We start from the raw sequence: 22,039 nt of genomic DNA, 5'->3' as shown, positions 1-22,039 counted from the left end.
TTACTTTGCAACTGTTAAAAAATTGCATTATACATAGTACATTTCTAATATGCAAGTCACTGTCTTAAAGGAGAAGTCCACTTCCAGAACAACAATTTACAAATAATTTACTCACCCACTTGTCATCCAAGATGTTCATGTCTTTCTTTCTTCAGTTGTAAAGAAATTATGTTTTTTGAGGAAAACATTTCAGAATTTTTCTCCATATAATGGACTGATATGGTGCCCTGAGTTTGAACTTCCAAAATGCAGTTTAAATGTGGCTTCAAACGATCCCAGCCAAGAAAGAAGGGTCTTATCTAGCATTATTTTCATAAAAATAATACAATTTAGATACTTTTTAATGCCAAACGCTCATCGTGTCTTACTCTGCTTGGACTGTTTTGTTCCGGTTCAGGACAGTTAGGGTATATTGAAAAACTCCCATCTCATGTTCTCCCTCAACTTCAAAATCATCCTATATCGCTGTTTTACCTTCTTGTTAAGGGTGTTTGATCTTCTTTACATGTTCACGTTGCAAAGACTGAATTGGAACTTCTGCAGTGATGTAGGATGATTTTGAAATGATTTTTAAAGGGAGAAAATATGATTGTTTTCCGACATACCCTAACTGTCTTGAGTCAGAATACACAGAGTTCATGGAGAGCAAGGCAAGACAAGCATCTGAGATTAAAAAGTATTTAAATTGTATTTTTTTTAATGAAAATAACTGATCGCTTTGCTAGATAAGACCTTTCTTCCTCGGCTGGGATCATTTACAGCCGCATTTGGGATCATTTGAAGCTGCATTTAAACTGCATTTTGGAAGTTCAAAATCAGGGCACCATACCAGTCCATTATTTGGAGAAATTATATCTTCAAAAAACGTAATTTCTTTATGACTGAAGAAAGAAATACATGAACATCTTGGATGAGAAGGGGGTGAGTACATTATTTTTGAATCTTCGTTTTGGAAGTGGACTTCTTTAATGATAAGTCCTTTAGTCATTGATTCAATCGATTTGTTCCAAACAGCTGATTCATTCAAAAACAGAGTAAAATCATGTTTTTTTATGAATGGGTCAGTGAATCACTGATCAAAAAACATGTTTAAAAAATGCAAATATATTCAGTAACGAAACACTGCAGTGTGCAGAGAGGCACAATATGGCTTTTAGTTAGAACTAGAGGAAAAAGACAATATTTTCTCTGCAATTTAAATCACTTAATAATAACCTTTGTATTGAATTGTTGCCCTGAAACTTAGTAATGTCTGCCACTGACCATGCAAACTGCTAACCATGCATATTATTGCTCTAAATGCTTGCGTGTGTCCTAGAAGTTTTGCAATTTTTTGCTACAGTAACAATAACCAAATTTTGACAGATGAGAATATTAAGAAGTTTTACAGTAAGACACTTGAAGGAGTTGCATTTTGCTGTTTAAGTGCTGGTTTAATAGAAATTATAATGTGCATGAAAACTGTTTTCAAGGCATGGTAACAAAAACATTCAGGGCTTTACTGAAAAAATTCGGGGATTCAGCCCCCTTAGCCCACCCCTAGCACCGCCCCTGGTTCACGCAATATGGCACTGCACTTGTGAGGTGAAGCATTCCGTGAAACTACGGTTTGACGAAATGGCTCAAACTTGCCTAGAAGGAAGTTAAAATAGCATTGTTGCATTAGTGGATGCATCACTTTTACATTCATTAACAATATAGTGTAGGTTTAGGGTTGGGTATGGTATAGGGGATATGTTATTTTCAAACATGATAGAGCATTAACCTTTTAGCAACACTCCTTGGATATTTGAATTTTGAACCACCACAATACGTGCCTGAAGCAACATAATAAAAATGCAGCAATATATGCCTGTACCAATGTAATAAAAACATATCTGCTTTCATGTATTGATTGCACATTTCAGCACCACTCACTGGACATTTCACTCTGAAACTGCAATGAAGCACGTAATACCAGTGTTGCAGAAACGTTGCCACAAGCACGTATTTCCAGTGAGCATGGGTTGGCAGTTGCAGATGCTGCATAGAAACCTCTAGACTTGTGTTGGAGCTAAACTCAGGAAGGTGGTCCACCAGGAGCAGGACTGCACACTCCTGCCATAATCTTAACTATTAACTTTAAGTGCATAATTAGTGAATAATTATAGAGCTGCTCTACTACTTCATGATTGGATGATTGGCTTTATGTTGGACAATGAAACAGATTGAAAAACATTAGGCCAAACATCATAGAGACTGGACTCTTTTGCCATGCAACAACTTTTCAATCACCAAGAACATCCTGGAAACTAGGCCTACCTAGTAACATTATTAACTACCCAAAATTCCTGATAGTAACATGCTAGAAACCTCCCAGAACACATTAGCACTCTCATAACAATGCCTTGGCAATCACCTACAACATTCTAGCACTGTGGTGTGCCTTCCGCACTGGCAACCACCACTAGTTACATCCTACATCTACCACAAATCTCAACTGCTCAAAGCACAATGAGTCAAAGATGGCTGGTTTTATCCATTTGACTCCGAGTTAAGTTAAGCTACCATACAATAATAACAGTACTGTGTGGGACTATAACGGCTTTCCATTGAGCTACCGTCAAAACAGACAGCGCCGTAAAGTTTCACCACCTCATTAATGTCACTCTTTTTCCCTATTATTAAAAAAGGGGAAACCCACATGCTGTTTCAGCCTGTGCTGGTCAAATATCAGTCAGAGAGTTTCTGTAACTGATATAAATCGCTTTGTCTGACTGACTGTTTGGAAATAGATTACTAGAAGAGAATTACTTGGTGTAACTTAATGCAAAGCAGCTAGTATTTTATTCTAAGTTGGTTCACAACACACCGCATTCCAGATTTGTGAGTCTTTGCCATGTGTGCTCAAGCGTTCGAAAGCATTTGCTGTTGCAGCCATGTGGCTGATGTCATAATAATGCTGCAAAAGTGATTCACAACGCTATTACTACTATGTAAATGTACTCAAGAACAGATGTCAAGAAAATGTTGTGTGTTTATGTTCACAACTATCAGATGTGATAAAAGTGCTGAACTCTTGCTTAAATGCGGGAAAATTGTCACGCAATTACTTTAATTTGAGCTATTGGAGGCTAAACCGACGCTCTGGCGAATGAACTTTCAATGCCAAAGCAATCGAGCAGACACTATTTAGATTATCTGGGTTTGTTTCGAGAAACAGTCATCCCTCAACGCTCGAGATGCTGCCAGACACTGTATAACTTTAATTATTTATATTTCCTGTGTCTGAGCACAGCACCATTACCACAGGCCCGCTATCTCATCACTTAAACTTCCATTTATCAAACCTCATTCAAAAGGCATTAGCCTGCTACAGTTCTAGCTGCCAAGAATCAATTTTCATTGTTAGACTTAAAAGACTTTCAATTAGTGGCGTTTCTTAAGACAAGCATCACTGTATTGCTTATAAATGTTAGTGATTTGAAGAAAGAGAGGTGTACTATTACCTTTCTAAGACATTGGATTAACAGTCTTTGCCAGAAGGATGAAAAAAATAGAAGAATCCTGAGACTTTAGCCAGATAGCAACCACATATGGCTTTGTCAAAAAGCACTGTTAGCTAACTATGGTCACACGTTCTGTTAAACTCTATTGGTAATGACAGAACTTGCAACCATAGTTGCTTTTGGGAAACGTGCCTCATAATGGCCTTGCATTGTGGCGGCAAGTTTTGCATAAGCATGCACCACTCATATTATCTTCAAAAGTGAATCGGATATCTGTACGTTATGGCAGTTCCTAGTGTGCACCAACACATGTCCTACAGACTATTTTTACAATGTGTATTCTATGGAATCACAAAGATGTAAGCAATGTAGCCAAAATAGTTCTCCATCTGTTGCTCACTGCTGGTCTATGCAGAGGGGTTGAGCTGGCGCCAAATTTAGTCTCTCTTTTAGTCACATTTCAAATTCTTGCCCTCTGGTTCATACAGGGTGATTCGCCAATAGTAAATCTTCTCTTAAAGAGAATACACCAAACAAGATCAAAACTACTGGGTCTACAACATGCATTCATTTGGGACTGTGTTCAAACAAACTTGTTTTTTAGTCCTGAAATGTTGTTCTTGCATATCAACAACTATGTTAGTATCCAAGAAAAAAGGGATTTGTGTAAGAACAAAGCAGCACAAAACTTACCGCCAGGGCTTGGAGCCTTTCCTTATGAAGTTCAGCTTCAGCCATCCTGGAAAAACAAAGGCAGAATTCTCAGTAACCGAGAGACTGGTAATCCCAAGTGTGTTTGTGTGTGTTGGGCAGAAGGTGAGCAAGTTAACAGACACACACACACAAACACACACGCACACAGTATGCCCTGGTCCTCTGAAGTAAGCCAGCCAGTGAAAGACACAGTGTACTGAGGGCAAGATCTTCTCGTTCACTGGCCATGTGTCTGCCAGACTGTCTCTCTCTCTCTGTCGCTCCCTCTCTCCTCCTACATCCCTCCCTCTCCGTCACTGGCCGGGTTATGGACAGATGACAGAGTCTTGAACCCGCCCCCTGTGTTTGGAAGAGAGCTACAGGCGAGCAGGCAGGGAGATGTCACTAAGGGTAGGACAACACTGTCGCACCTAACCGTGACTCTGTGTGTGTGTGTGAGTGAGTGTGTGTGTGTGCCTGCTGGGATGGAAAACAAAGGTGTGCCGTACACTGGGGATTTGAGCGGCTGCAAGCTTAGAGGAAATCTGCTCCATGGTTGCATATCAGAATCATACATGTGCCAATTCTCTGCTATTGTTTAATAATATCTGATGAGTTAGGAATAGCTCAGCCATAAAAGAAAAATGTTCTTGTCCTTTCCTCACCCTTATGTAATTCTGAAAGACTTTTTTTTTTCATACAAAATGATGTAATGCAAAATGTTATTTTAAATCTATATATTTTTTTATTTTAAAAGGGACAATGCACATGAATTAAGAAGCATTTATCTATCTATCTATCTAGCTATCTAGCTATCTATCGACCCATCCATCCATCTACCAAATTTTAATATCTCTCTATCTATTGTCTCTATCTATTGTATCTGTCTACCCATCTATCCATCCATAAACCCGTCCGTCTGTCCATCCATCCATCCGTAAATCTGTCCATTTATCCATCTATGATCCATCCATTATCCATTCATCCATCTACCAAATTTTAATATCTATCTGTTGTATCTGTCAGTCTATCCATCAATCCATCCATACATTCATCTACCAGTTTTTAATCTCTCTATCAATTGTATGTTCATCCGTCCATCCATTTAATATCTACCTAATGTATCTGTTTATCCATCCATCCATCCATCCATCATCCATCATCCATCATCCATCCATCCATCCATCCATCCATCTACCAAATTTTAATATCTCTCTATCCATTGTATCTATGTATCCATCCATCCATCCATCCATCCATCATCCATCCATCCATCCATCTACCAAAGTTTAATATCTCTCTATCTATTGTATCTGTCTGTCTATCCACCCATCAATTATTAGATAAATTCTAATTAGATAAAGATAAATTTCCTCTCGGGGACCATCCATCCATTTGTAAATCCATCCATCCATCCATCTATCCATCCATCTACCAAATTCGAATATCTCTCCATCTGTTGTATCTGTCTGTTTATCCACCCATCAATTATTAATCCATCCATCTACCAGTTTTTAATCTATTGTATCTGTCTGCCCATCCATCCATCCATCCATCCATCCATCCATCATCCATTCATCCATCTACCAAATTTTAATATCTCTATCTATTGTATCTGTCAGTCTATCCATCAATCCACCATACATTCATCTACCAGTTTTTAATCTCTCTATCTATTGTATCTGTCTATCCATCCATCCATCCATTCATCCATCCATCATCTATTCATCTATCCATCCATCCATCCATCCATACATCCATTCATCCATCTACCAAATTGAATATTCCTCTATCTGTTGTATCTGTCTATGCATCCATCATCCATTCATCAATCCATCCATCCATCATCTATTCATCCATCCATCCATCCATCCATCCATCCATCCACCTACCAAATTTCAATATATCTCAATATATATGATATATTTCAATATAATATGATATATTTCAGTATATCATATCTGTCTGTCTGTCCAGCTGTCCATCATTCTTTAACATTTAATTTATAATTAAGTAATTAATATTATAATATCATATCCCTAAATCAATATCATATCTTTAATATCATATCTTCATATCGTTCATATAACGTCGATATTCAGAACATGACAACATCTGCTCATAAAAACATCTGCAGAAGTTGCTGACTCTAAACATGTCTACTGTCTCTCCAAATGTGTCTTTCCCTCTTTTGGAAAGCAGCTTCCAAAAATCTGCACTAAACATCTTGAGTTCTAATTTATTCCTCCAGTGAAGCCAAAGGGAGCAGTAGGGAATGGGAACACGGGGGTCCAACTGCTTTCCCTCATCCAACCTCACATTCAGCTCCAGTTGATGGATACAAAAACTCCTTATATGGAGAAAGGCTGAGCTAACTGAGTCCGGAGTGTTCTGTGAGAGGAAGACTCATGGGAATTGTAAGAAACTCAGTGAATGAAATTATAACAAACTGTAATGACCCTTCAGTGCATGTACAGTACTAGTACTGTTGCTATATATAAGACAAAATGGCTGTTAGGAATTTCCTGAGTTAATAAATGCAAAGGTGAGTACAAGATATACTGCAACAGTCAATGATTTAGACAGGTCACAGTAACAAAAACACAGAAAATTGAATGTTTTATCATGCATTTACAGTTGTTCATCTCTGATGCTGCATGCATTGTGTGCAATGAAACAGAATAATGTTCTGTTTTTTGTCATGCAGTAAACAAAAGTTTTCTTCATAGGTGATTTTCAACATGATATCCCAGCCATTCATAGAGAATCACAACCTACAGCAGCAGTGAACATCAGTAGATGGAGGAAATTCCTGGAAGTTCACGTAACTACTGGAAATAGGCTTAAAGCCACAAAACACACAGCGCTCACAGACGGCAGACTTCAGAAGCTGTGCGACTCAACCAGCTCTACAGAAGTTCAGGATAAATCATTCAACAGAGCTCTGTGAAACATTCAGCCCAGTCTGTTTACTGTAGCAGTCTGTGATACTATTCAGCACTTCGTTCTTTTTAAACTGAGCATGCGACTGTCAATTTAAGCTGGATTTCAGTTCCAAATCTCTTCATGATGGCCTCTCTTTAACCTAAGAAGTTACTTTACTGCACCTGGACTTTTGCTTTGTCAACGATGATACGCTAGGAGACATTTTAGAGATTTAATAGCAATCTCAAAAGTGCTATATATATTCTTAAGAGCACTAGTTCACTTGTGTACAGATTTTCTTCCCCCACCACACGCTTTACTTTTCCATTCCAACCAACGGCTGCAACGTCATCAGTCGGCATAACAGACAAAAGCAACATTGTTTCTCTGGCACAGTGACCTCATCCCATGAGCCAGCGAGGCACAGTAATACCTTCCAGATGTGCAGCAGTCCATACGCTGGGAACCAAAGACCACGCAAACGCAAAGCAAAATGACTTTCAAATTACTTTTAAAGTGAAACACACCATTAGTGGGCTGCCTCACTTTATTCTAACGCTTGTTCATGCAATATTTACAAATATTAAGGTAAAGATTAGGTTGAGATATGTGAAACCTGCTGTTTACATTCATAACATGTTAATTCATGCTTTATCGAACTCAGACATGCAAGCTGCATGGTTTGTTAATAATTTATATTATTTAGTCCTAGGGCAGAAATTACATACTTTCCATTTGCAGTGTTGCAAATGCTCTGGAACAACATTGTGCAACAGTGAACAAATCTCATAACACTTTATGATAACACTTTAGTTTGTGGACCAATTCTCACTATTAACTAGCTGCTTATTAGCATGCATATTTCTTACATATTGGCTTATAAAGCAGATATTAATGCATTATTCTGCATGACCATATTTTAGGTCCTACCTAAACTTAACAACAACCTTGCTAATTATTAATAAGCAGCAAATTAAGAGTTTACTGAAGGAAAAGTCATAGTTAATAGCTTGTTAATATTGAGAATTGGTCCACAAACTAAAGTGTGCCCACTTTACAATAATGTTCCCTTTGTTAAAAGTTTATTATTGACTAATAACTCATTTACAAATGCTTTATAATGCATTCATAGGAAGTTTCCTGCCAAATTTTGAGTCATTTTAATTTACATGCAAAAAGCTCTTACAGAATCTTTCAATCATCTACTCTTAGGCAAATGACCTCATACTGACAGGATATGAAGACATGTATGAGACCATTTTATTATAATAGTACAGTAATGATCTGAGCTGTAGTACTAGTAGTCTTTCACATGCCTTTCTAGTGGCACTCAAACATACTCCAATAAGACTCTCATAGGACTTACTAGCAGCCCTTCATTAGTGCTGGGCTCACATTGACACTTGGCAAACGACCTTCTTGAGCCACAAGTAAGTGACAAATTAGTAACTGTCTCTCAAGAGCACAAATGTAAGACAGTTGCCCAAATGCCAGTGCCAACTGTTTAATCTGTTTAGCAAAAGGGGATTTCTGCTATATTAGGGCTAAAATTCAGGCCAACACTTTCCACAGAAACCTGTGTATACAACCCGCTTTGTCTGATACATTAGTTGATCATATTATATGGCTAACAATGGTTATAATAAATTGCATCTGTAAAATGTGGCGCTTTGTGATATCAGAGTTAACACAAACATATGAAATCATGTTAGGCACCATGTATTCTCAAAAGCACTTTATGCATCAAATTAAAGGTGTGACTAAGACTTAAATGCCAGTCTGTTCCTCATACAAAATTATAAGTGGACTACCTAGCAATCATATAACTGATTACAAGACTTTGAAAACAGTGCACGTCACACATTGTTGTTTTTGAGATCCAGTTCCTGTTCGGAAAAGAACAACTTGTACATTCTCAGGGTTTCTGCACATCCTTAAAATGCTATATAAAGTCTATTAAAAGCCTTAAATGACACAAGAAAGTTTTAATTAAGATTTCAAGAGGTCTTAAATTTTGGGACGAAAATAGAATAATTGTGATATGGCTTAAAGGAGAAGTCCACTTTCAGGACAAAAATTTATAGATAATGTACTCACCCCCTTGTCATCCAAGATGTTCATGTCTTTCTTTCTTCAGTGGTAAAGAAATTATGAAATTATGTACAAAAGGATTTTTCTCTATATAATGGACTGATATGGTGCCCCGAGTTTGAACTTCCAAAATGCAGTTCAAATGCGGCTTCAAACGATCCCAAATGCGGTTGTAAACAATCCCAGCTGAGGAAGAAGGGTCTTATCTAGCGAAACGATCAGTTATTTTCATTAAAAAAATACAATTTAAATACATTTTAATCTCAAACGCTCGTCTTGTCTTGCTCTCCCTGAACTCTGTGTATTCAAGACAGTTAGGGTATGTCAAAAAACTCCAATCGTATTTTCTCCCTCAACTTCAAAAATCATTTCAAAATCATCCTACATCGCTGCAGAAGTACCGACAAAGGCAACATGCAAAGAAGTTCAAACACCTTTAACAAAAAAGGTAAAACAGTGATATAGGACAATTTTAAGAACATGAGAGGGGAGTTTTTCGACATACACTAACTGTCTTGAACCAGAATACACAGAGTTCAGGGAGAGCAAGACAAGATGAGCGTTTGACACAAAGTATATAAACTGTATTATTTTTATGAAAATAACTGATCGTTTTGCTAGATAAGACCCTTCTTCCTGAGCTGGGATTATTTACAACTGCATTTGAGATCGTTTGAAGCCGCATTTAAACTGCATTTTGGAAGTTCAAAATCGGGGCACCATATCAGTCCAGTATATGGAGAAAAATGCAGAAATGTTTATCTCAAAAAAACAATTTCTTTACAACTGAAGAAAGACATGAACATCTTGGATGACAAGGGGGTGAATACATTGTCTGTAAATTTTTGTTCTGGGAGTGGACTTCTTCTTTAATGTGACAATTAAAATGTGAAGGGCTATGGTTTCATTAAATAAAGATAAGCACTGCACATTTCAAAGTCTTGTGTTGCGCTGCTTCGTGTAGAGCCATTACGGAGAAACTGCTATATTTCTACCGCTCAGAAAGTGCCACCTGCTGGCGGAGAATATATTTGTATTTTCAATAAGCCTGTCTACTGTTTTTGACCAATGTAAAATGTAAAACTGGTGGATCGACAAGAAGATAAACAATTATGACAATAAAATATGATTTACTTAATTGTTTAAAGTAATATTATAACTGATACTTTTCACATATCCATTTTCGATGTTTTAAGGGCTAAAATGTGAAGTTTATAATTTTTTATAAAACATTTTGATTTTGTGAAAACCAGTGTCTGAATCATACTTTTTTACTCTCATTTTACACTCCTCATATGATGCTAATTTTATTTGTGCGGGTCTTAAAAGTCTTAAATTTGAGGTTAAACATCCTGCATACACCCTGATTCTGCATACAGGTTTGCTTACATGAGTATATCTATTCATTTACAGCAATTTTCTCTCATCATGTAAATATTATTCACTTTCATAACATTGATACATTTGTACTAATATTTGGGTATATTACTTACAGGGCTGGGTAGATTACTTACAAATTGTGGTCTATTACTGATTACAGATTACATGATGAAAACTGTAGTTAGTAATAAGATCAATACTTTTTAGATTACTTTTTTAAACTACTATTAAATGTACCATATTGACATAGAAAAGCAAAGAGAAAAAAAAATGCCTTTTTTATATTAACATAATGAAGTGCATTAAACATTACATTGCACCAGGTTTCCCTCTCTGTAAGAACTGCAATGGGGTTATGAGTTGATAAAAAGCTAATAATTAATTCAGTTATAAAAAATGTAAAATAATAATAATAATAAAAGAAAAAAAACATCAAAATAAAACACTTGAACACTAAAAACAGAAATATTTCTTTTGTTTACCAGCATGTCAATGTGACCTTTATCTGACATTGGAGAACTGTGAATATAGTCAAAGCTAAATGGTATGACACAGTAAGATTTTTGGAAAGGAAATTTTAAATGAGAAAAAAAAAAGAATTAGGGAGACTCAATAATATATGAATAATTTACTGCCATTTTCTAAATAATGTGTAATCATGTGATCCATAAAAAAGTAGCTGCAATCTGTTTATGAACATTTTATAATGCAGTAAAATCCAGTCGTGAGTAGTCAAATTTTGGAATCTGATTATGTAATCTAGATTACATTTGTTCAGTTCCTACCCAGCACTGATTGCTTATTAAATCTTCATTATAATGCTTTTTAAAAGTGATTTATTTGCATTATATTGGTCTATGGCTTGGATTTACAAAAACACGCAATTTGTATATGCCGTGACTGCTGTGGTCGCTGATTTAGGGATGATCAGGATTACCGTTTGTTAACTGTGATTGCAAACACAATCATTATCCACAGTAATCACACATGATTTATGGTTTGTTTAAGTTGGTGGTTTGTATGGAAATGCTTTGGAGTTGAACATAAATCAAGCCACCACTTTGTGTACAAGTTCAAACATTTCTGAACAGCAACTTTATGAGATCCAAATATGTACTCTTCAAATCATTTAAGGTAATGTTTATTATTCATTTTTGTGCAAAGCTGTTTAGTTTAAGTGACGATCATGGGGAGATGTTTTCCAGGAAGATGGTCTGCAAAACAGTTTAGTTTGTTGGAATCACATTAATAGGAATGAGTAGTTTATCCAAAACTTTAGTAAGAAAGAGTTCGCCAAAGAAACTCTGCTCTGTCTCCTATAATGACAACAGTGGCCTGCTGTTTTCTGTGTTTATGGCTGCAGTTGTTCTGGAGATTGTCACAGCACTTGCTCTGGCTTCTTTCTCAACCAATAAATAGTGCACTGCCAGTTGGGATTATAATACTTAACTCTCAGTGAATTAACATGTGTAACTCTATCATTTCATTGTATAGCAGATATTTTACCAGTCCTTAATTTCTACAGAGGTCTTGATTTATGTTTTTCTAGTATTGCGCCTTAGACATCAACCAGTCAGCACTGTCAGGCTGTCATTTTCCTGTGCCTCCCAAGGAGGTCTATAATATCTGGAGAAAGCTATCCATTAGCACTTCAATTCATCTCAATGGAAGTCTACATTGTGTGCAATAGATGTAAACATTTTCAACGACAGTCAAGAGAGAGAGATGCTTCTTGCCTGCGGAGTGTGTACTTACTTTACACCATCATCATGCCATTTACAGCTTAGGTGACTGGTTACCAAAATGTACAAACTAAGTATGTTTTGACCCTTGAGCAAAGATATTAGTATCAAGGTTGCAAAATTTTGGAAATGCATTTGTCATTTGAGCATGTGCCAAAGTGAAATGAATGAGAACACCAGTTTGAAAACACAACTGGTATTTGTCACAAACACTACCGTTCAAAAGTTTGGGGTCAGTACATTTTTATTGTTTCTCTCTCTTTTTTTTTTTTAAGAAATTAATACTTTTATTCACCAAGGATGTATTAAGTTAATAATTAAAAGTTTATTAAAAGTTAATAATAAATAATTTACATTGTTATAAAATATTTATATTTTGAATAAACACTGTACTTTTTAAACTTGTTATTCATGAAAGAATCCTGAAAAAAAAAAGGGTTCCAAAAAATATTTGGCAGCACAGCTGTTGATATTATCAACATTGATCATTCTAATAATAAATCCGCATATTAGAATGATTTCTGAAGGATCATGTGACACTTAAGACTGGAGTAACAGCTGATAAAAATTCAGCTTTTCATCACAGGAATAAATTCTATTTTAAAGTATGTTAAAATAAAAAACATTATTTTATATTGTAAAAACATTTTGCAATATTACTGTTTTTTATTTTTTTTATTTTTAATCAAATAAATGCAGCCTTGATGAGCATAAGAGACTACTTTAAAGACTACAAGTCTTACTGACCCCAAACTTTTGAACGGTAGTGTATATCATTATAAATGAGATCAATACGGTGTTTAGCTTTGAGGATTTAGCCGTGGTGTTTATCCTACGGGACTGCCTGTTGCTGTGTTGCGACTGCTGCTAATTTTGCATGCGTGTGGAATGCGACAGCTGCAGACACATAAGTGCTCAGGAGAAACTCAAAGGCATTCTTTGGTGCGATGGCTCCAGACCTTCTTTATTATCAAGATAGCACTCTCAAACCAGACCGTAACACTGTCACACAAGCGCGATGAGCTAAATTGCTAATTTTAGCATGCTTTGTAAGGGAAATCGATATAAATTTAGTCCATTTAAACTGCTGATGGTTGTAAACTCACCCTTAATCTGGTTTTAGCTGTACCGCTACATAGCAGTAGTGACACTTTCGAGGGAACAGGTTTGCACTGATGTGGTTTAATCAATAAGCAATTATTTACAAATGAGATTCAAAATTAATGGGATAATACACAGTCAGACATTAAGCCAAAATAACCCCCCAGAGTGACTAGGTCCTGAATCACCCTCAAGGTGCTCAAGGTGATTTCTTCCATTTTTTTTGCTCATTGGCTCACTGTACATTACTCGTTAATTACATGGTTATATACCAAATACATAAATACATGGTCAGGAAATCTTTAATTGAGATTTATGATTAAATTATGATTACATTTTATTACATATACAGCATCTCACAAAAGTGAGTACACCCCTCATATTTCAGCGTTTTTAGTATGTCTTCTTAAGGAACAATACTATGGAAATGAAGTTTGGTAGTCAATGCGAGGCTTGTGTAGCAGTGTATATTTACTGTCCCCTGAAAATAACTCAACATACAGCCATTATTGTCAAAATAGCTGGCAACAAAAATGAGTACACCCTAAGTGATAACAGCACTATGTCATTTAACCATGCAAAGCCACATGTCCTAATCATTAGGACATTAATCATTTTTATGTTTTTGTCTGCTTAACAGGACCCTACAAAGTTGTGTATGTTGTATTAAACCAGTTTATGTTTTGGTGCTTTGAGTACAGTTCTCTCATACTGACCACTGGATGTTCAACAAGGCACCTCATGGGAAGGAACTCTCTGAAGATTTAACAGTTAGAATTGTTGCTCTCCACAAAGATGGCCAAGGCTATAAGAGGTTCAGTAACAACCTGAAACTGAATTACAGTACTGTGGCCAGGGTCATACAGAGGTTTTCCAAGACGGGTTCCATTCGCAATAGGCCTCGCAAGGGTCGATCAATGAAGTCGAGTGCTCGCTCTGTGTGTCAGGCAGAACCTGGCTTCAAAAAACAGATGCATGAGTGCTGCCATCATTGCTTTAGAGGTTGCAGAAGTAGAAGGTCAGCTTGTCAGTGCTCTGACCATACGCTGCACACTGTAACAAGTCGGTTGCATTGGCGTCATCCGAGAAGGAAGCCTCTTCTGAAGCTGGCTTACAAGAAAGCCCACTGAAGGTTGCTGCAGACAACCTGTCCAAGAGCATGAATTACCGAAACCATGTCCTATGGTCTGATGAGACTAAGAGGAGACTTGAAGAGGATCCCAGCAACAACCTGTGCAGCTGTGGTGAATTCCATGCTCAGAATGATTAAGGCAGTGCTAGATAACAGTGGTTTGACACAACATATTGACACTTTGGACACAGTTTTGACAAATTCACATAGGGTGTACTTACTTTTGTTGCCAGCTGTTTAGACAATAATGGCTGTATGTTGAGTTATTTTCAGGGAACAGTAAATATACACTGCTATACAAGCTGCACATTGACTACTCTAAAATATATCCAAGAACATATACTAAAATGATTGCTGAAATGTGAGGGGTGTACTCACTTTTGTGGGATACGTACTGTACCTGTTCGTATTTGCTACAGCAAAACTTGGGATGTATATGCTGTCACATTAAGTCAAGTTGTCACCATTATTTATATAGCGCTTTTAACAATACAGAATTGTGACAAGGCGGCTGTACAGTATCATTAGGAAATAGTGCATCAATAATGCAAAAGGGCAACAGTAAACACTCAATTTTCAGGTAAAGGCAGTTCATCATTGGATTCAGTGATGTCATCATCCAGCTCAGTTCAGTTCAAATAGTATACGATATCGTTTGAAGAAAAAGTGTCCCCAACTAAGCAAGCCAGAGGTGACAGCAGCAAGGAACCAAAACTCCATCGGTGACAGAATGTTTTGTCTTGCAGTTGTGACTTTTCTCATAATTGCGAGTTTATATCTTGCGGTTGTGTGCTTTTTTTTTTTTTTTTTCCCAGAATTGTGAGTTTATAACACAATTTATTCTGACTTTAGAACACACAATTTGTGAGATATAAATTCACAATTCTGAGAAAATATCACTCTTTTTTCCAGTTAGAACTGGACTTCATAACTCACAATTGCTAGTTTATATTTCACAGTTCTGAGAAAAAAAGGTTTGTGTCATGCAATTCTGAGAAAAATACGAACCGTGAGATGTAGACTCACAACTGCAAGAAAAAAGTGAAATAAATATTTGCATTTACCATTCTTATTTTTTCTTCAGTAGTGGAAACGGGCTTCCGCAGCCTTCTGTATAGAATACTATAAAATAATTTCTGCCTCATTTTATGATGAGAATCAGTTCACAGACGGAAGCTATTTCAAAATTTGGAGTGAAAATATGTTGCTGGTCTCATAAATTGTCTCAATCTGACACTGTGTTAAACTAAAAACGCTTAGCATTTTAGTGTTTAGTGTAATTTCCTTTATATGCATTGCTGTGGTTGACTGGTAAAAAATAAAATAAAATAAATAATAATAATAATAATAATAATAAAAGATGAATTTGATTGATAGCAAGATTTAATTTTTAATTTTGGGAGATTTATTGCAATGTCATCATTAATGTGTTATTTTTAATTTTTGTGGTATTGTAAAAAATCTGATATGATGACAGTTGCAATTATAATTTTGGGCAACACAGAATCGTTGAATTCCGTTGCTAACAACGTAACTTGAGACCATAATTTTCGAATGATCTCAGCTTGTCATTTCAGCAAATTCTTGCCTTTGTGTGCATTAGACATAGACTTTGTGAACATACCAGGCTGTCCTTGTTATTTCACAAGACAGACATTAATTGCCCGTCCAGTTGCTAGACTAATTCCCTGTTGGGTAAGCGGCCAACACCCCCAAACATATAATGTTGGTCAACATTATTAGGGTAAGCTAATTTGATCTCGTCATTTCTACAGTATGTTCATTCATACTTATGATTTCATTGCCAATATCACTGTGACACATTACATGCATGTCCGCTGCACACACACACACATGCATGGAGGAATCCATGACTGCAGACGACAGCAGCAGCAGCTGCTGCAGCATCATCATCCTCCTGCCGCCCTGGCTGCCGTTGCCATGGCAACCGGTCCGTGATGTCCAACCCTACAGAGGGAGGGCGAGGAAAAATGGAAGTACTCACTCATATGCCGGGGCTTTCCTCCGGAGAGGTGTGCCCATCATGGCTGCGTCTTCTCCGTCTTCCTCGTTCTCTGGCTTTCCTCGTCTCCTCTCCGCTGCCGTTACCAGCATCACCTTGGGAATGACGGCTCTCCTCCACCTTTTCCTGAGATTTCAGATGGATGCTGGATGCTTGCAGCTTGCAGCTTCCGCTCTGTCTAGCTTGCAGGATGAGAAAGAGAGAGAGAGAGACAGAGACAGAGACAGGAGGGAGGGTCACATTTGTTTAACGTCTGATTTTATTGGTAGAAATTGTGCTTCTTGTTATACTTTCATTTTGTAATGTTATATTACAGTAATTGTAATTAGCAGTATATCATCAAATCTGCACTCTCAAGCTATATTACATATATCACATAGAATGTACCTTCGATTTGTCCTTTACTAACATTCAGTTTATGCATAATGATTCCATATTTAATCCATCTTACTGTGATACAGTAAAAAGACATGCACAAACATTATGTCGTAAGTCGTAACCAGTCGTAAGTAGCACAGGTATATTTGTAGAAATAGCCAACAATGTATGGGTCAAAATTATAATATATATATATATATATATATACATATATTTTTTTTTTTGTGTGTGCCTAAAATCATTAGGATATGAAGTAAAGTTCAGTTCATGTTCCATGAAGATATTTTGTAATTTCCTACAGTAAATATATCAAAACTTAATTTCTGATTAGTAATATGCATTGCTAAGAACTTAATTTGGACAATTTTGAAGGTGATTTTCTCAATATTTAGATTTTTTTTTTTTGCACTCGTCAGATTACAGATTTTCAAACAGTTGTATCTCGACCAAATATTGTCCTATCCTAATAAACCATACATCAATTGAAATGGCTTCCAAACTCTATTACGAGTTTAAATTATTGTAAGTTTGTATTATCTTCAAAAACAATTTGTATGTAAAACATCACTCTGAAGGTTTTGTGGGAAATTGTCAATTTTTAGTAAAAACACAAGACATTTTATTTATTCCAGAAGCAGACCATTTTTGCACATATTGCCTTAAAATTTAAGTTGTTTTTTTATTTTATTTATGCAATTTTTATTTTATTTTATTTTATTTTATTTTATTTTATTTTATTTTATTTTATTTTATTTTATTTTATTTTTTATATCATTTTTATTGTGAATGTATGTGATTACCTTAATAATAATAATAATAATAAGAATACTAATACTAATACTAATACTAATACTAATACTAATACTACTAATAATAATAATAATAATAATAATTATTATTATTTTTATTTATTTATTTATTTATTCCAAATTATAATTAAAAAAAAAATGTTGACTAAAACTATTTGAATTTCCAATGTTTGGTCAGGGTTATTATAGTTAACTAAAACCATAAAGAAACATTTTGTTACTTGAAATAATATAAATGATAACTGAAATGAAGTACACATTTTAAAAATAATAATTAATAAGACAATAACACACACAAAAAATGATCAGACTTTCAGTTATTTTGGTCTTAGTTTCATTTTTATGGACTTTTAATTTTTCCTGTTCCTGTCTTTCTTTGTTTAGATTCCATCCATGTATTAGTTGTTATGGTAATTTAATCAGCACAGGTGTTTTTTCCATTGTTTGCTCTGAATAAGTTGCTCTACTTCCTCCTCTCAATTGTCTGGTATTGTTGTGTTATGCATTACCTAATTACATTTGGAGTTCATCTATCTTTGACTTTGTTAAATAAATATTGTTTTATTTTAATCTTTGTGAATTTCATCTTTTCATCTTCAGATCTAAAGCGTGACAGAAAAATTAGACTTTCATTTATATAATATATATAATAGTATCTTGATGATTCTAAAATAACTCCTGTCATCATTAATTTAAGGCACAGAAACTTTTGACCAGATGTCTGCTTGGAGAAGACTCACAGGAATAGCTGTAGGTACAGGAACTGTAAACTAAACACACATTTTCTTTTATAAATCACTTTGGCTAGAACGCAAATACCAGGGCCAAAGAACTTTAGCATGTCAGTTCAATGACATTTTAAGTGGAGTAAAGCTATGATGTTAAAATATTCTCCTCACACAGTGGGATTGAGCTGCGCTGCTCTTAAAAGACAGGAAGAAGGTCACATTCCACTCAAGTGTTTAGTCCTTCTGCGTGCCTGAGTGTCACACACTTGGATGTCAAGTTAGTACCTTGAGTTATCAAACTGTCTGGAAAGCTTCGACTTTGGATGTTTTTGTGAATTATTTGGCTTTAGCAACACTTACTAACCTTACTAACCACTTACTAGCCTTTAAGTGCACATCATTTACAAAACTTTAACTATTAGATTTAAAGACTTTATAGCAGCAGTCTGTGCACGCAAAGAATAATCTTTATACAGTTGCCAACAGTATGTATTCACAGCCTTTTTTTTTTTTTAAACATTTTCTGGTTGGTAATTCAAACTGCACATGGGGAAAAATATAAACAAAACCTGTGAATTGTCAATGTATAGCCTATACAACATAAATAATTTAATTTAAATTATTAAATTAAAATTATATATATATATATATATACACTACCCTTCAAAAGTTTGGGGTCAGTAAGACTTGTAATAGTCTTTAAAGAAGTCTCTTATGCTCATCAAGGCTGCATTTATTTGATGAAAAATATAGAAAAAAAACAGTAATATTGCAAAATGTTTTTACAATATAAAATAATGTTTTTTATTTTAACATACTTTAAAATAGAATTTATTCCTGTGATGAAAAGCTGAATTTTTATCAGCTGTTACTCCAGTCTTAAGTGTCACATGATCCTTCAGAAATCATTCTAATATGCGGATTTATTATTAGAATGATCAATGTTGGATAATATCAACAGCTGTGCTGCCAAATATTTTTTGGAACCTGTGTTTTTTTTTTCAGGATTCTTTCATGAATTACAAGTTAAAAAAGTACAGTGTTTATTCAAAATATAAATATTTTATAACATTGTAAATTATTTATTATTAACTTTTAATAAACTTTTAATTATTAACTTAATACATCCTTGGTGAATAAAAGTATTAATTTCTTAAAAAAAAAAAAGAAACAATAGAAATGTACTGACCCCAAACTTTTGAACGGTAGTGTATATATATATATATATATATATATATATATATATATATATATTATGAGGTAAAGCATGACATGTTTTGAAGTAAGTTGTGTTTTCAGTATTCTAAAATATTCATTTTCTTGGCTGGTCTATGAAAATTTTAATTTCTAATAAAATAAAATTGTTTAGAATGGATTTTTATTTTTGTTACAATCAGGAATGATAATACAACATTTTACATTTTTTTTCACCTTCAAACCAAATGCATTTCTGACATCTCTGGAAGTGGTCAAAAGTGGATAAGTTCAAACCATTTCAGACCATTTACACCTGTATTTAGCCTTGTCCGCTTGTGATCTGATTGACAAAAATGCATTTTAATTAGCAGGTGTAAAGAGGGCCTAAAAATTTGAACAATGAGGTTGTGTCAATATACAGCATGTTTTAGTAGTCATATATCTATGGCCTTATACTCTATATCTATGGGTTTTCATAACCCGTAGGTTTGTTCAGTAGCTCACACAGTATAGGGAGATGTACTTGAGAGCTTCGGTACGAATCCCGTGTAATTACGTTTTGCCAAAACAGTTAAAATCTGCATACAAGGAAGATTCACATGGCACGCTTGCCTCAACACATGCATTCTTATATCAGTTTTGCAGGCTTGATGTAGGGCATATTTCCAACACTACAGAGCCTTAACGTTTAGGGACAGTCCCCGGATATTTGAACTTTGAACCGCTGCAATGCGTACCTGTATCAACTTAATAAAAATGTGCCAAGGTTCACAATTAACCCGTGTTTTAGCGTCACTCAGTGGACATTTCTATTTGATACTGCTACAAAAAGTGCGGTAAGGTACGTAAAAGCAATGTTGCATAAAAGTACCCAGAGGTGCATATTTTTAGACTGGGTTGCTAAATTCAGTTTATAGAAGACAATATTATTAACAGTATAATTAAGATTATTGGTTTTACCTTATTTCTCATTTATCACATTGCTACTTCTCTAGAGAGCAAAGAGGGAGAGTTCACCCAAAAATAAAAATCATCATATCATCAATATACACAACCTTTAAATTGTTCTGTTTTGGCCTCAATTGTTTTTCATTGCATAGATTAAAACAGTAGAAACATCAAAATACTTTAAAACAATGCCGAAATATCTTCTTTTGCGTTTCATAGAAGAAAAACTTCATGCAGGTTTAAAACATCATGAGTAAATGATGACAGGATCTTCATTTTTGAGTGAATTATTGACACTTAGGTCTCCCCTACGTTGATATAAGGTACAATTTAATATAATTTTGTGACAAACTGTGGCAGTAATATAACAAACTGCCCTCACATCATGACAAGACCATGTTCAGAGCCTTCATTAGATCAGTGTAATTCATTTTTCAAAGAAAAAAACTAACAAAAATATGTTCTAAAATGCTATTTCTGTTTGTTCTCCAAACGTTCAAAATGTCCAGGTTTTAAAAGTTTACATTTTCCTTGGTTAAATGAGGGTTACAAAATGTTACGAGAATGTTCCATAATTTTGAAATCGTTATAAGAATGTTACTTTTGAATATTCTTTGAACTAACTACAAATGTTAGACGAAGGTCCAAACTAAATCTTGAGAACGTTATTAACTGACAAATGTTCCATTAATGTTACTGTAGAATGTTTGTTTATAATCTTGAGAGAATCTTGCCAGAATGTTAGCTAAAGTTCTGAAAACATTTCCTGTTGAGGGAAAGTGAAGGTTAAAAGAGTGAAAGAATCATTATACAGTTCATTAAAGTCACATGAACAAAGCGGCTGCTACCGTACTCACTTCTCTCAGGTCTGCAGTGAGCGCTGTGCTGTTATATGACCCTCTGCATTCCTAGGATGGCTGACAGTTGAAAGTGTCCGTCTCACTTGTTTGCCCAGCGAGGAGGCGCAGCAGTGGTCCCGAGGCCCATCTCAGGAGCGTGTGCTGTACCTTTCAGCGTTAATTTGGCAGAGTTTGTTTTTTTGCTAGACCTTGAGACCTTTCAGCTGTACATGCTCCTCATGTTCACAACACAAAAACACTCACACAAAACTGCCACAGAGTCCCAAACAGCATTAAAAAAACTGTAATAGGGGGCGTAAGGGACAAGGCCATTTATGTAAGCGGCAGAGTCGCAGATATCACACGCTGATACAATGTTAGCTTTGTTGGTGGCTCCTTCTGGAATTTTTCCACAGTGAAGGGGCCTTTCAGTTGTCACCGTTTACTCTGTCACCTCATCAGTAATGTATTTAAGGTCATTCAGGAGTTGGTGAATATTAGCATCAGCACTAGTGGACAGAAAGACTCAATTCATTTTAAATCAAGGAAAACCTTGACCTTCTGT

The 22,039-nt window shown here is 35.4% G+C and overlaps 1 protein-coding gene across 4 annotated transcripts in view; it reads right to left on the bottom strand.

Moving 5' to 3' along the window:
- The window catches only part of LOC127171492 (A-kinase anchor protein 2), a 112,259-nt gene extending 90,534 nt beyond the window's left edge, over positions 1-21,725 (bottom strand). The window contains exons 1-3 of one of the 4 annotated variants that reach the window (XM_051120171.1): positions 21,493-21,725; positions 16,558-16,753; positions 4,182-4,227 (exon numbers count right to left, since the gene is read on the bottom strand). In XM_051120171.1, coding sequence (XP_050976128.1) covers positions 4,182-4,227; positions 16,558-16,667 — 156 coding nt within the window. In that variant the 5' untranslated portion in view covers positions 16,668-16,753; positions 21,493-21,725. Of the gene's footprint in view, positions 1-4,181; positions 4,228-4,346; positions 4,484-16,557; positions 16,754-21,492 lie in introns of those variants that run through there. The other 3 variants (XM_051120172.1, XM_051120174.1, XM_051120173.1) reach the window with 3 other exon arrangements.
- Positions 21,726-22,039: the final 314 nt, after the last annotated feature.

The sequence above is a fragment of the Labeo rohita genome, chromosome 10 (assembly GCF_022985175.1).
Source record: "Labeo rohita strain BAU-BD-2019 chromosome 10, IGBB_LRoh.1.0, whole genome shotgun sequence".
NCBI lineage: Eukaryota > Metazoa > Chordata > Actinopteri > Cypriniformes > Cyprinidae > Labeo > Labeo rohita.
This window is presented reverse-complemented; position numbering and strand designations above follow the sequence as displayed.